This window comes from Brachycentrus maculatus, unplaced genomic scaffold (assembly GCF_059751285.1).
Source record: "Brachycentrus maculatus isolate JH-2025_06_01 unplaced genomic scaffold, ASM5975128v1 h1tg000374l, whole genome shotgun sequence".
In the NCBI taxonomy this organism is placed as follows: Eukaryota; Metazoa; Arthropoda; class Insecta; order Trichoptera; family Brachycentridae; genus Brachycentrus; species Brachycentrus maculatus.
Window position 1 is genome coordinate 1,127,304 of NW_028281123.1, and position 16,009 is coordinate 1,143,312.

The 16,009-nt window shown below is 35.7% G+C and overlaps 1 protein-coding gene across 1 annotated transcript in view; it reads left to right on the top strand.

Annotated features, from left to right (window-relative positions):
• The first annotated feature begins 7,401 nt into the window (after window positions 1–7,401).
• The window catches only part of C15 (homeobox protein C15), a 77,984-nt gene continuing 69,376 nt past the window's right edge, over window positions 7,402–16,009 (top strand). The window contains exon 1 of the mRNA XM_088270235.1: window positions 7,402–8,620. Within this exon, the coding sequence (XP_088126361.1) occupies window positions 7,915–8,620 (706 nt within the window). The 5' untranslated portion in view covers window positions 7,402–7,914. The remainder of the gene's footprint in view (window positions 8,621–16,009) is intronic.

The following is a 16,009-nucleotide window of genomic DNA, read 5'->3' on the forward strand; positions in this document are numbered from 1 at the left end:
CTTTTGAAAATTTCTCCCAATAATCCATGCTGCATGGACTGAAACAGATGATAATCGGATGGTGCGACGTCAGGGGAGTAGGGCGGGTGTGACAGAACCTCCCAACCAAAGGAGTTTATCTGTTCTTTTACCACTTTGGCAACATGCGGGCGCGCGTTGTCGAGCAGAATGAGAATCGACTCGTGCCTGGCTGCGTATTCTGGACGTTTTTCTTCAATTGCTGTTTTCAGTTTGATCATTTGCTGCTTGTAAACCTCTGCTGTGACTGTTGGCCTGCTTTAAAAGCTCGAAAAAAATTACTCCCTGCTGATCCCACCAAATGCATCGTTTTTGAGCCGTGAATGTTGCGTTTTGCAATGCTGGCTTCAGCAGGGAGTGGCTGACCTGGCTGGCAGATGACTTTGCGGCGTTTGGGGTTGTTGAAGAAGATCCACTTCTCATCGCTGGTGATGACGCGATGCAAAAAACCTTTTCTGTGATGCCGTTGCAAGAGTGAATCACACATGCAAAGTCGCCTTTCCATATCTCTCTCCTTCAGAGCATACGGGACCCAGTTTCCCTGCCGATGAACAAGGCCCATAGCCTTAATTTTGAGGCTGTTTGAGGCAGTTGAAAGTGCCACGTGGGTGTTCGAGGCAGCGGGGGACAGGAAAACAAAAAAAAACGAAAGGAATCTATTTAAATCACAGAGAAATATTAAATTTTTATAAACGGCGAGAACTAATTCAACCCCCTATTATTTTCAAAACGGTTAAACCTATCTATTTTTTAAATAAAATTATTAAAAATGGACAGGTTTTATCACAAAGTGACTATTAATGAAATGATTTATTTTCCTTACAACATTTTGAGTGTGTCCAAGTACTTGTTCACAAATCTGGATTATCTCCAACAAGGAGTTATTTATTAAATAACTCCTAGTTGGAAACAATCCAGATTTGTGAACAAGTATTTGGACACACTCAAACTGTAGTAAAAAAAATAACTGGTCAAATTAAATCGTCATCGTTTATTAAATATTATATGTGAATATAGGTACCTACTAGCTAATCCAGGATTCGGACCTCATACAAATGGAAGAGTCTTTGTTAAAAGAAAGCTTTCCTTATCCTACCACAGATGTCTCTAGTGAACTATGGCATACTGTGTTTCGAGTTTGATCAATATATCTAGAAGGTTCAAGAATTTAAGTAGTGTGGTTGTCAATCATGTGTAGATTGGTGAGTATAACACGTGTGTAAAGTGATCACTTAAACCAGCCAAAAGTGTTTGGACACACTCAGAATGCTGTAAATAAATTTCACATAAGCAACAGATATTGAAATCTAATCAATTGTTTTAAAAAAAGTAGTTGAATTTTTTATTCAACGCTTGAATCGCAGAATACGAACGGAATTTTACCGCGTTATTTATTAAATAACTTCTAATTGGAGAAAATCCAGATTTGTGAACAAGTATTTATTTGCACACACTCAAAATGCTGTAAATAAATTTCTCATAAGCAACATATATCGAAATCTGATCAATTGTCAACCCTCCCTTCCCGGTGTTGTGTACCTAGTACACATTGCTTCTAATAACCATAATATCTCTATAAATATAATAAATACAAGGCTAAGATTTTATGTATTCCTCCATAACATATTTACGCATTGATTTATAAAATAATATTAATAATAATCATATTTTATCGGGTACATCGAGGTATTTTGTGGATATCTGAAACAAATTCGCGTATAAACAGCGCGTGAAGAGTGTGCGGGAACCGCGACACTATACTCTTGTATACTTGCACTGTGCAAGCGTGAGGAGCTCAAAGCTCAATGTTCTCTAGCTAGCGGCTAGCGACAGTACAGCTGTCCAAACTTAAAACACAGTAAGGGACATTTTTTGTAGTTTTTTTTTGCATTTTTGGACTAAGTAGAATCTACTCAGTCCAAAAATGCAAAAAAACCTAGATACTAACAAAAAAATGTCCCTTACTATGTTTTGAGTTTGGACACCCGAGTAGCTTTTGGGCTTCCGACAAGAGTGGACCTATGCTTGTTGCGTGAGCGTTGCCAGATGTTTTTTTTTTAATGTTTTCAGCAAATAAATCTAAATTATTATAATTTTTAACATAATTTATCAGTAATTAAGGGGATTAGCTATGAATATCCGTATTTTTCCGATTTGAAATCGCTAATTTTTTATGTTTTTTTTTTTAAATTTTTCAGCAAATAAATCTAAATTATTATAATTTTTAACATAATTTATCAGTAATTAAGGGGATTAGCTATGAATATCCGTATTTTTCCGATTTGAAATCGCTATTTTTTTATTGTGTAGTGCGACAAAACGATGTATGATAGATGTTCGAATAGTGAAATAGGGAAGGAATGCAAAGCTGAGGAAGGTGTGTTGAGATGGTTTGGACATGTAGAACGAAAGAGTGAGAAAATAACGGTAAGACAAATTTATGAGGCGAATGTAATTGGAAAAAGGAGCAGAGGAAGACCGAGAAAAAGTTGGCACGATCAAGTATGCCAAATACTTGAAAGTAGTCAGGTTAGGAGTCAAAACAATCGGCGGGTATGTATGAGGAGATGCATGAACGTGGAAGAGGATTTTGATTGTGTATTTACTACCCGACGCGCGTTTTTATTTTAGCATCGTAAGGGAACGGTTAAAAAAAGTAGTTGAACTGCGTATTCAACGCTTGAATCGCAGAGTACGAATGTCACTTTACCGCATAAACACCGACAATTGAATGCCTGGTCGGAATTAATACCGGCCCAAACGAAACTGCGCTCTATAATAGCGCGTCACGAAGGGTACATCCATATTAGGGCCCATTCCGCAAGGGCCAATTCCCCTTGTAATAAAATCTGACCCGCGCCCAATCAGTGCGGCGAGGGGGCGGGGCCTCGGGGGAGGGGCGCCGCCCGATTGGTCGCCCGTCGCCATGGAGACGCGACTCCGGACCACGTGGTGTCGATAACATTCGTTCGAATTAAATTCGAATCAGATTCGTTCGGAATTGAATTTATTCAATAATTTTTATGGCTTAACGGAATTGTCGAGAAGTTTTAATGGATTTGGAATTCATATTTGAATGGGAATTTTTTTAATGGCATCATGAGGGAACAAATTAGGTATGTACCTATTTAGGGTAGGTAAGAATAATATATTTTTTTTCGCTGTAATATTTATTCAATATTACCCTGGACTGGTACCTGAAGCGGAGGGCTGATCACCTTTCCTTCATGTATTGACGATCAAGATAACACTGCGTTTATATGATGCAGTGCCCTATGCACCATCGGGTGCGGATAAGGGTTAGAAGAAGAAGAAGTATAATTATAATAATAATAAATTTGGATAAATTATATATAGCCATTTTCGTTACATACTGCCTCAAGTGCGCTTCACTGTGAATATGTCAAATGTAGGGATTGTCAAGGTAGGTACCTATCAGTGGCAGTACTTCCCTAGAAGCCCAAAAGCCCGAAAACTCCAAATAAAAATGACTAAATCTAGACCAAATGATTAAAAATACATAATTAATGTGTGACTGTTTTTAAATTATCGTGCGCTTATATGTTTATTAAACACTACGCATGCCATTATATGGTGATGGTACTTATTGATAATGGTTGATATCTGAGGAAGATATTTTATTATAGTGCACATTTTCTTTGTTTAAAGGTGATGGCTATACCTTACAAAAGTTACATGTATGCATGTTTTCACAATGATTACAATACATTGTTTATATTTATAATACTTTCTGGGTGCTTACTATACTGGGAATGATATGAGGTGAAGGAATTATAGGTACATCATGTATTCACGAATGTGAAAAATAGTGGGTTTGCCTTACTGGTAAACCCTAGGCACGCCACTGGTACCTATATGTCAAATGTAATGGTCAGCACGCTCGGCTACCGTACTGGAGGTCCCATGTTCGATTCCCAGGGGGGATCAAATAAATATAAGTGATTTTTTCACTCTAGTATGTATTCAATATTACCCTGGACTGGTGCCTGAAGCGGAGGGCTTATCACCTTTCATTCGTGTGTTAACGATCAAGATAACACTGCGTTTATATGACGCAGTGCACTATGCACCGTCAGGTGCGGATAAGGGTTAGAAGAAAAGGAATAATTTTTATGGCTTAACGGAATTGTCGAGAAGTTTTAATGGATTTGGAATTCATATTTGACTGAGGATATTTTTTAATGGCATTATAAAGGAATGAATTTGGTATATATCAATCTATTAAAAGTAGGTACCTATATGTTAAATGCATATCGAATTAGTGAAGAAAGGATAACAGTCAAACAGATTTATGAGGCGAATGTGGTTGGTAATAGAAGCTGCGGAAGACCGAGGAAAACTTGCCATGATCAAACATTTCTAACTAACTAACTATACATCACGCCACTTTCCCGCAGGGATAGGCAGAGAGAATAAACGACACACTAATATGTCTTTGCAAACAATCTTCGCCTCTCCCACATTCATGCAAGTCCTCACACACACCTGCCGATTATTTTGACTCCTAGCCTGACAGCTTTCAAGTATTTGACATACCTGATCGTGCCAAGTTTTTCTCGGTCTTTCTCTGCTCCTTTATCCAACTACATTCGCCTGATAAATTTGTTTTACCGTTCTTTCCTCACTCATTAGTTTCACATGTCCAAACCATCTCAACACACCTTTCTTATTTTTTTATTTATTTTCAAAATTATACCTCCTCGATAATGTGGTGGTTGGCGCGTTTGTCTACGATGTTCATATTCCTGGCATCGATTCCCAAGGGACCAACTAACTAACCATCACGGCGCATCTTCGCAGGGGTAGGCAGAGAGAATAGAATGCCACACCACGCTGTGCAATGAAACTGACAAAATAAAATTATTTTTTGAAGACGTAATTGAAAATTTAAATTTACCTATTTTAATCAATTTTAATTTAGTTAATTTTATAAAATTTTATTAATTGATTCGGCAGGCAATTTGTGGTTTTAAATCTATCCATATTTAATTCAAGTTTTACTTAGTAGGTAGGTTTACCTATAAGTATAAGTATAAGGCGTTCTATTCTCTCTGCCTACCCCTGCGGATAAGAGGCGTGATGGTTGGTTAGTTGAAATAGATCCAATTAAGTTTTGTCGATGTGTTTTACAATAAGTTCCTAAAGTACCTACCTAAAAGTAAAACAAATATCCAATATTATTTATTTCGGATTTTTTAAAAGAGAATTCGTAAGCTGTGAGGCCTCCATTGTATAATCGTTTGTCTTCAGAAAGGATAAAAAAAAATATGGAAGAAACAGTATTAATCATACATTACATTACCTAGAAAAAATTAAAAGGTCTTTAAAAAAAAAAAAAAAAAAAATAGGACCTTTCTTAATTTTATCGATAATGCTTTTCTCAGCCTTGCATTCTTTCCTTAAATCACTGTTATAAAATCTGTAACATCATATATGTATTGTTTTACCGCATGATTGTCTTAGAGAACGCATTTCAACTGCATTCAGGCTACTTGAATATAATTTTATAAAAAAAAAGTATTGTAAAATGTAAAATGGAAAACTATGTGATGGCACATTATTGTAATTTGTATTTATTGTGTGTGATGTAATATATTAATAAATAAATCAAGTATTTCTTTTTAAGTAGGTACATCAGCATGAGTTGCTTTTAATATTTTCAACAATTAATTCGGCAGGCACTTTTCGGTAATATTTATGCATATTTAATTAAGTAAATACCTACCATTATTTCTTAAAAATGTAATATGACATATCGCTCACTCCTTTTAAGAACGTCATAAATCAAAAAGCTTGATTTTTCAGGAGAACGTTTTTAGAGTATAAAAATATAATACAATGTATTAAAAATAAATATCAAGCCACTTATTGAACTTTTTACTGTGCAACAGATCTTCTTAGGTGAAACTTGAAGGTTTTTTCTCCATTTGAAGAATATTTAGTATATTTAAAAAAGTAATTAAACAATACCTTTTCTTCAAAGTGCAAAAACAACATTTTCTGCCCTGTAGCGGGTATATATTAAGTTAAAAATATGCCGCTTTTGCTGGGATATACTTAGTACATTTTCTGGGCATTCCAGAAACATGCATAACTGAAAATTGACGATTGTTGATTTATGACGTTCTTGAAAGGAGTGAGCGATATGTTTCGATCCATTTCGCATTATTATCAAAGACCGTACGGTATTTGAAAATTATGCGAAAAGCATTATAACACTTATCATAATAGATTTAAAAAAAGTAGTATTATTCAGCACGTAAAACTTTTGGTTGGTTAGAAGATATTGCTTTTTAGCAATAAGCCCGCCAATGCACTTATTTATTTTCTGTAAGTACATGAAGTTTAAATAAAATAAATAAAACTTACAACATTTTGAGCGTGTCCAAATACTTGTTCACAAATCTGGATAATCACCAATTATAGGAGTTATTTCATATTCTATTTTTTGACATCTCAACATAGATGAAGAAGAATATGGAAGTCTTAAACTTAAACCAGCCTATGACGGTCGAAAGACCTATAAATGCCCAGACTTCCATATTCTTCTTCATATATCGTAGTCGTACAGGAGAAAGTGACCAACTAACAAAACGTAAAATGTTCAGGAGGGCCATTTAAGTCAATTTTGCTTGGCACGAAAAAAAAACATCAATGCAGTTAGTCATTTTTAATAAGTCAATATTTTATACTTCCAAGTTTAAAATTGTTTTGGGATTTTTCAGGGCAGTATTACGCAAGTAAGATATCAAATAGTCAATAATCACGTTTTTTGTAAAAAATGCACTTGGTTACTTTCTCCTGTATGACTACGATATGTTGAGATGTCAAAAAATAATATGTTAAATTTAAATTATAATTATTTTTATATTACCCGAAGTTGAAGGCTGGTCATGATTTATGTTTAAAAAAAATCTGTTCGTAATATGTATGGGTGTGAATTTAAAACAGTTTAATGGTCGGGAAAAACATCCGAGTTATCGTAAAATCAAAACGATTACCATATTTTTATTACGGCACATTGTTGTGTGGATCAAAAGCGAAATAAAATGTGAAATAGACGCAATAATATTAATGACAAGAGTATATTTTTGAACAATTCTAAAATTACATGAATATTTCCTCGCGCCATTAATCATACTCCGCCCAGCGCAGTCGACCGGACTCGATCGGATTACGTTAACCAAGAAGAAGGCTATAACGAGTGAACACCTCCTTATAAAAAATACTCCCCTATTTTAAAAGGCACCGAGATTTATATCGCTACCCTTGTCTATCCAAAGGCAGGGGTATTGGACGGCTGATCGCGCTGTCTCTCTCGCGCAATTGCCAATTTATTTTCGACTGAGGCTCTAAGCGCTCAGTGTGAATTAGTTGGTAGAGGCGAAGGGTTCTCTTTGCCGGTTGCCGGCGAATTACTGGGGAAATTAATAGTCCGAATCGCGCTGAATTACGTTATATTTAACAAAACTTTCTACACTAATATCGTGTCAAAACAGCATTATTTTTTTTAATTAAAAAAAATCTGGTGAGACGTTTGTAGAATTTTGATATTTTTGTCGTAGAGGTGCTTGAGAAAAAAAAGTGAGAGATTTTTCTGGGTTTGACAGTATGTTTTTATTTTGAAGAAATATTTTGTGTTGTGATTTTTTTATGGACCATATTTTGGCGTGAGGCAAAAAAGTGTTGAACTGATTTGAAATTTAAATAAAATTAAGCTATCTCGGCGTTGTTTTAAAAGTGAAAAGCATTAACTAAATCATGTTTTTACGTGATTTGAAATATGTTTTAAAATGTCATAACGTTTGATTGAGGGGACAAGGTTGACAATTTGAAATTATCGAAGAAGACAAAGGTGAAGATAAAGACTTCGAGATGTCGTCTTTACATTCTGAAGATGAACAGGAAGAGATCAACGTAGACACTGACAGTAGGCTGTCAGCTGCTTGCGATCAGTCTGACCACGAATCAGACAAAAGATCAGATTCGTACAGCCCAAGAAATCGTTTAAACATTCATTCCATATCCCCATCCGATCTGCACAGAAGTCACATATCTTCGCAGACACATCCGGCGCAGATATCTCTTCCGTTCAGCATATCCAGGCTCCTCGGAAAGTCTTTCGAAGATGACAAAAACCTCGTCAACGTCGCCAGAAGAGGGGTGGACGAAATAATGGACAGAATACACAGAAGAGACTCGAACGAAGACACGACAGACGAAGAAGGTAGATTAAGAAGTGATAATGACTCTGAACAAGGTAGGGACGAGTTCAGAAGAACGGGAAACGAAATGAACGACAATGAATCGGAGTCTAAAGATGATTTTAGAAGGGTCGAGAGTGAAATGGATTCTGCAAGAGAAGAGTACAGGAGGCTAAGTGAAAGCGGTATGGCGAACTGTTTCATGGGTCCTATGGGTGTTGGTTACGGAGTTCCTGGGTTCTATGGGTCTGGTGGAGGAGTTTTGAGGGTGCCGGCTCAGAGGGCGCTGGCTTCTCTTCCTTGGGGACTGCAGCTGGATCCCAGACAAGCTGCGGCTGCAGCCTTCGCGCACCAAGTCGTCAAGGATAGACTTAACGGTAAGCCAATAATAACTCATAAAAAATCAATCCAGCAATCTTTTACAACCATTTAGGTGTCATAGAATCTTCTAGGTTCTATAGAATCTACAATATTTTGAGTGTGTCCAAATAAGTGTTCACAAAACGGGATCATTTCCAATTATATGAGTTTTTTTTGTATTATTCAAGTAAGTAGAATTGAAGATGGAATTGTGCAATTGGCTTTATTTTTATTAATGAAAATATTTTTTATAATATAATTTTACTAAATGTAAAGCTGTACAGCTCCCGAATACTTAAATAAAAAAATAAAAAAAAAATATTTCGAAATTGGTTCATATAGAACTTCCAAGAATTTGAGAAGTGTGGTTGTCAATAATGGGTAGAATTGGTGAATGATACACGTGTGTAAAAAGATCACTTAAACCACCCTATGACGGTCGTCAGCCCCGTAAATGCCCAGACTACCATATTCTTCGTAATCTATATAATATATATTTTTTGATTTGGCGTTTAATTTGTAGAACTCCATTTTAATTTATGTATTAATTGTTCAATCAAACACAGATTTTTTGAGTCTACTAAGTTGTATTTTATTGTTAAAAACATATAAAAATTGATATTGTGTCAATTGTTTCGCCTAGTTATGGCATTTTCAAACGAATGTCAGTTTCGTTTGTTAAGAAATACTATAATTAGGCAAAAAAATTGTCACAATATTAATTTTTATGTGTTTTTTATAACGATAAAATACAATTTAGAGGACTCGAAAAATCAGTGTTTGATTTAACGATTAATACATAAATTCTATACAATCTTTCAGGTATTTTAGAATCTTTTATTTATTTAACTTTATATATAGATGAGTTCAAAGCCAATAACAATGTACATACATACTTATATATATTTTTTATATGCAAAAAGGGATAATTTGATGGGCAATGTGAGGGGTCAATTACGCAAAAACTGGAAAAAAGTGTTATATGTAATATAAATCCTATTTGCAAGAGTTGAACGTGGATTTAGTGCAGTCTTTTACCTGAAGAGAGAAATCTACTAAACATAGATAAACGAGGATATTAAAGGAAGCCATTGACAAAATAAAGATTAATATTGATAAATTCATAGCACGATGATGAGGAGATGCATGAACGTGGAAGAGGCGAAGAATGTTTGCAAGGACAGAGTGGTGTGGCGCTCTATTCTCTCTGCCTACCCCTGCGGGGAAGCGGCGTGATGGTTAGTTAGTTGGTTAGTTTCATTTACCCATTACATGTTATTAATACTTGTAAATATTTAGGTAGGTAATGTAAAAATTCAATTATTTAAAAAGGTATTTATAATTCGGATTGAATTGAATTTGAAATGGTATAAAAAACTCAACTTTCGTTCAAGGAACTAAATGCCCGCATTCGACCACAGATCGCAGACGGATCTTCTGGAACCCGTATAAAAAATGACCGCAAAAGCCGTCATAAATGTCGAGTTCCTCCCGATGCGATGCGGTGGGCTCGCAGCCCAGTGTTGTCATCGTCCTCTCTGTTATTACGGCTGGGTAGGTAGTTGGTAGGTAGTAGGTAGGTACCTAGCCGTCCGTCGGTAGCTGGCAACATAACGTATTGCTGGTTAGGTACTCGCCATCCCATCTACGGATCATTAGACCATCGCCTGGAGTCTGCTAGGGATGGGAAAATCAGTTTCAAAAAGTCCGAATCGATCGAATTCAAAATCGACTTAAATTCAAATAAAATATTTTTGTATAAGCACAAAATTAGTTTAATTTCATTACACGCGACTAGTTTCGAAAAACAGATGTTTTCATCTATAGGGGAAAAGTAAAACAGCTTTACTTTTCACCTGTAGATGAAAATATCTGTTAGTTTTCGAAACTAGTCGTGTGTAATGAAATAAAACTCATTAAGTGGTTATACAAGTGTTTAATAATAAAAAAGAATCAAAATGAGTTTGATTTAATTATACACTACTAGTTTCGAAAAACATATGTTTTCATCTATAGGTGAAAAGTAAGACAGCTTTGCTTTTCACCTGTAGATAAAAACATCTATTTTTCGAAACTAGTCGTGTGTAATTAAACAAAACTCATAAAGTGGTTATACAAGTGTTTAATTATAAAAAAATCATTGATATTTGTTTCGACCCTGTCTGAAGACCCTTATGGCAGTCGTTCGTATTATTGGAAATGGATAATTGCGTTCAAGGAAGGACACAGATTTTTTCAAGCGATTAAGTTGTTTGGGGTCATTATGCCTTGTTTTGATTTCACCGCTTCCTGCAACAGTCGAACAAGTAGATATATAAATAATAATCGAAATTGGGAATATTTCGAATGATAATCGTTTTACGTGTGAATGAAAAAAACATCTCTGCAAACGAGTTCATCGGAAATAAGATCCCGATTTGTGAAAATTTCATTTGTAATAACGGTTCTATATTGCTGTTAATTTGAAAACACAATGAATCAATCGGTTTTTATATTTTATTTAGAATATTCAAGTATTTGTAATAAAAACTAACTGAGTAACTAACCATCACACTGCTTGACTACAGGGGTAGGCAGAGAGTATAGAATGCCACACAATCTGTCTTTGCATAAAATCTTCGCCTCTTTCATATTCATGCATCTTCTCATACATACTCGCCGATTATTCAGGCTCCTGACTTGACCCCTTTCAATTATTTGAAGAATTTAATATTTTTCAAAACCCTTATCTGCACCTGATGGTGCATATGGTACTGCATCATATTAACGCAGTGTTGTCTTGATCGTTGACACACGAAGGCAAGGTAATCAGCCCTCCGCTTAAGGTAGGTACCTACCAGTCCAGGGTAATATTGAATAAATATTAGAGTGAAAAAATCACTTATATTAATTTAACCTCCCCACACTGGGAATCGAACCCGGGACCTCCAGTACGGTAGCCGAGTTTGCTGACCATTACACTACGGAGGGGGACATACCCACCTTATTTTGTCTCCTGACCTGACCATGTTCAAGTATTTAAAATATAAACTTGATCATGGCAAGTTTTCCTTGGTCTTCCTCTGCTTCAATTACCAACCACATTCGTCTCATAAATTATTTTAACTATTCTTTCTTCACTCGTTCGATTCACATGCCCAAACCATCTCAACACACCTTTCTTAATCTTTTTCACAGTGTAGGTACTGTTTTAAAAAAATCTTTCCCTTGGCTTTGTGTTATATACTGCACCTATTATTATGTAGTTATAAAATGTATGTGAATAAAAACATAACAGTATTATTTGATTCGGCAGTTAATTTCTTTCAAAATCCATACATTATATAGTTTAACCTCTACTTAGATCATTAATTTTGGTTGTATTTTTTAACTTTTTTTTCAAAGAGAAATACTTGCGTTTTTATTATTTACACAAATATCTCAATTTCATACTCTTTCTGTGAGCCTAAGCGGCTCGTGCTGAATGCTGGGTGAATGCTGAATGCTGTGAACAAAGTGAATGGTGCACTGAAATCAGTTATAGCAAATAAAAACCTATCAGCGGAAGCTAAACTGGCAGTGTACAACGGAGTCCTGGTTCCAACTCTGAGGTATGGAAGTGAAACATGGAGTTGGCAAAAAAAGGATGAAAGTAGACTGAATGCAGTCGAAATGCGATCTCTCAGAAGAATGTGCGACAAAACGATGTATGATAGATGTGCGAATAGTGAAATAAGGAAGGAATGCAAAGCTGAGATAAGCATTATCGATAAAATTAAGAAAGGTGTCTTGAGATGGTTTGGACATGTGGAACGAATGAGTGACGAAAGAACGGTAAAACAAATTTATAAGGCGAATGTTAGTGGGAAAAGAAGCAGAGGAAGACCGAGAAAAACATGGGACGATCAGGTATGCCAAATACTTGAAAGTGGTCAGGTTAGGAGTCGTAACAATCGGCGGGTATGTATGAGGAGATGCATGAACGTGGAAGAGGCGAAGAATGTTTGCAAGGACAGAGTGGTTTGGCGCTCTATTCTCTCTGCCTACCCCTGCGGGGAAGCGGCGTGATGGTTAGTTAGTTAGTTAGTTAAGCGGCTCATTATTAGAAATAGGTACCTATCAAATTTTGATACAGTGGGTTCGAACCGAGAAACTCTAACTTAGAAGTCCGCGACACTAACTAAAACCCGACACGTAAAGTAAACTCGTTCTCAAACAAATGAAATAAATAAATAAAATAAAATAAATCAGTTCCATGTGTAATATTGGAAAAAAAATATATGTTCCTGATAAGTTTTTACTTTGAAATTCGTGTTTGGGACTTCGTGTTCTTCCGTGTTTAGTCGTACAACTCCGTGAAAGCCTAACAACCGGTCGTAGCGTTCGTGATGTCTCGCAAATGAAGCAAAAAATACCATAAAACTAAAACAGCAATAATAACATCAATAAAAAAAAACCATACCGAAGAAGTCGTGAAAAGATCGCACGACATTATTTTTCAAAACTATGCTAGACCTTTTTTTTTTTAAAATACAGTAATTACACAGTTCTTTAAGGTGGTATGGACATGTGGAGTGAATGGATAGCGAGAGAGTATGTGAAAATATATATGAGGAATGTGAGCGGGAGAACAGAACGAGGACGGCCGAAAAAGACTTGGCACTATCAGATCAATCAGAATCTAAAATTTGTTGGTGTCAAAATTCTGCGTAGCCGGAGGGCATCTATGACTAGATCACTAGATGTATGGATGTGTAGGAAGCGAGGAGTGTATATCAGGACAGAAGAGTATGGCGTTCCATCCTTTCTGTCTACCCCTTCGGGGAAACGGCGTGATGGTAGTAATAGTAGTATATTATCAATTGAAATGTGAATTTAAGCATTTTAAATATCGCTCACTCCTTTCAAGAACGTCATAAATAAAAAAACATGATTTTTCAGGAGAACGTTTTTAAAGTTTAAAAATATAATACAATGTATTAAAAATAAATATCAAGCCACTTATTGAACTTTTTACTGTACAATAGATCTATTTAGGTAAAACCTGAGGGTTTTTTTTTTCCATTTGAAAAATATTTAATATATTTAAAAAAAAATAAACAATACATTTTCTTCAAAATGCAAAAACAACACTTTCTGCCCTGTAGCGGGTAAATATTAAGTTAAAAATATGCCGCTTTTGCTGGGATATAGTACGTTTTCTGGGCATTCCGAAAACATGCACAACTGAAAATTGACGATTTTTGATTTATGACCTTCTTGAAAGGAGTGAGCGATATGTGCGCTTTTTATTAAATTTCTTTTTTATTTAATCAGTCTGAGGTTCAGGAACGCTTGGCCGGTTACAGCAAGTAAACATGAAATAATTTTTCACAGGTGTGGATTTAAAATGTACAGTAAAGCTTAATACTTTGCCGTTACGTTGTTCAAATATAATTGGCAAGAGTTGCGTGATGTCCGTGATCTAACGATGGCTACTGGGGAGTAAGGAGAGAGAAGAAGGGAGTGAGGAGTGAGGAGCAACGAGTGAGAAGTGTGGAGCGAAGGGTGAGGAGTAGGTAGCGAGGGGTGTGGAGCGTGGGGAGGCACTGAGGAGTGAGGAGCAAGTAGGGAGCGAAGGGTGAGGAGTAGGTAGCGAGGGGCGAGGAGTGAGGAATGGGGAGTAAGGAGTGAGGAGTGCAGACTGAGAAGGTGAAGGTATATCCTTAAGGCTCAAGACAGGTAGCGAGTAGCAACAACGGTTTAAAATTTAATTTACGGATGAAACACGAGTCTTGGTATGGTTTTTAAAACGGTCTCAAAAAATATCATTTATAATATTTAAAAAAATTGTGTGAGCAGGAACCTATTTCTTCTTTTTCGTATTTAAGAACTGGGTTACATACTGGCAACATGTGTGTTTTATTGAATTAAATAAAAAAACATTATTTATGCACAATGTTGACTTCAAAAACTTGTTCACAAATCTGGGTTTCTCCACTTTTATATATTTTTATATTTTGACATCTCAACAGAGGTAAAGAAGAATATGGAAGTTTGGGATTAAAAGGAATAAAAGCTTTCTCAATCCAACATGGAAGACTGTTGTGAACTCATATGTACCGTGTCATTTGATAGATCAACATAACTTATATTCCCTCTCCAAGCACAGGAGCTCAGTCTCTTTTTTAAGAGAAGCTCAGCGCAACTTAAAATTATATGATTGTATTTAGTTGAAATATATGGAAATTGTATTAAATTGAATTTAAAAAAAAAAAATATATCTAGGACTTACACAAATTTGAATAGTGTGGTTATCAATCATGGGTAGAATGGTGAACGTTGCACGTGTGTTGCAAGTGATCACTTAACCAGCCTATGTCAGGTTATAAACCCTGTAAATATCCAGATTTCCAAATTCCTTTTCATCTATGTTGAGATGTTTAAACAGAAAAATCTTTCATTATTCTTCGATTAAAGACGATATACTTATTTATTTTTTTACAAAAATGTTAATAATATTAGTAAATAACAACTCACCGAGATTTTTATGTCTACCGGTTTCGAGACGTTCAAGTCTCTTCGTCAGGACAATCACTACCACAGCATGCAAACAATACTATCCTTCACTACCATAGCACTATTTACACTCATAAAACTACACAAAATGTGCTATGGTAGTGAAGGGTAGTATTGTTTGCATGCTGTGGTAGTGATTGTCCTGACGAAGAGACGGGTACGTCTCGAAACCGGTAGACATAAAAATCTCGGTGAGTGGTTACATATTAATATTATTAAAATTTTTGTAAAAAAATAAATAAGTAAAAACGACTAACCATAAAGTAAATGCTTTAAATATTAATAATATTGAGAATACGTTAATATAACTTGTATACCTTACTATCTTTAAAAAACTGTCCTTTTTTAGTATGAAATCTATTCCTGCCCTCTCATTAAAACGGGTAGCCGTTTGCTCCACGGTAACATGGCTGGACACCACAAACCCAGAAGTTGGGTCATTTGTGTCCCAAACTTGTAACACAACATGTCACCTTATCCGACTTTATGGTAGGTGTCCATATCACCCACCTTTACCCTACTTAACAGTTACAACTTATTGTAAATGGAAAAATATCACGGTGTTTGATTATTAGCTTATAAATTAATATGAAAAATCACAAGACTATCGGTAGCATTCTAACTGAAATATGTAGAGAAATAAGGGATATATGAAGGTTTAAACTTTAGTTATTTTTATAAAACGGAAAACGTACGTTCGCATACGTCATCAAATTTCCGTCATCGAACGTTTTATGACGTCATGTGGTTTACTGTCTATGGTTTATAGAGCTGTAATAGCAGTAGTGTGGATTGTTTGTTTACCATTTGTGTTTAGTCCGCCTCCGTAGTGTAATGGTCAGCACGCTCGGCTACCGTACTGGAGGTCC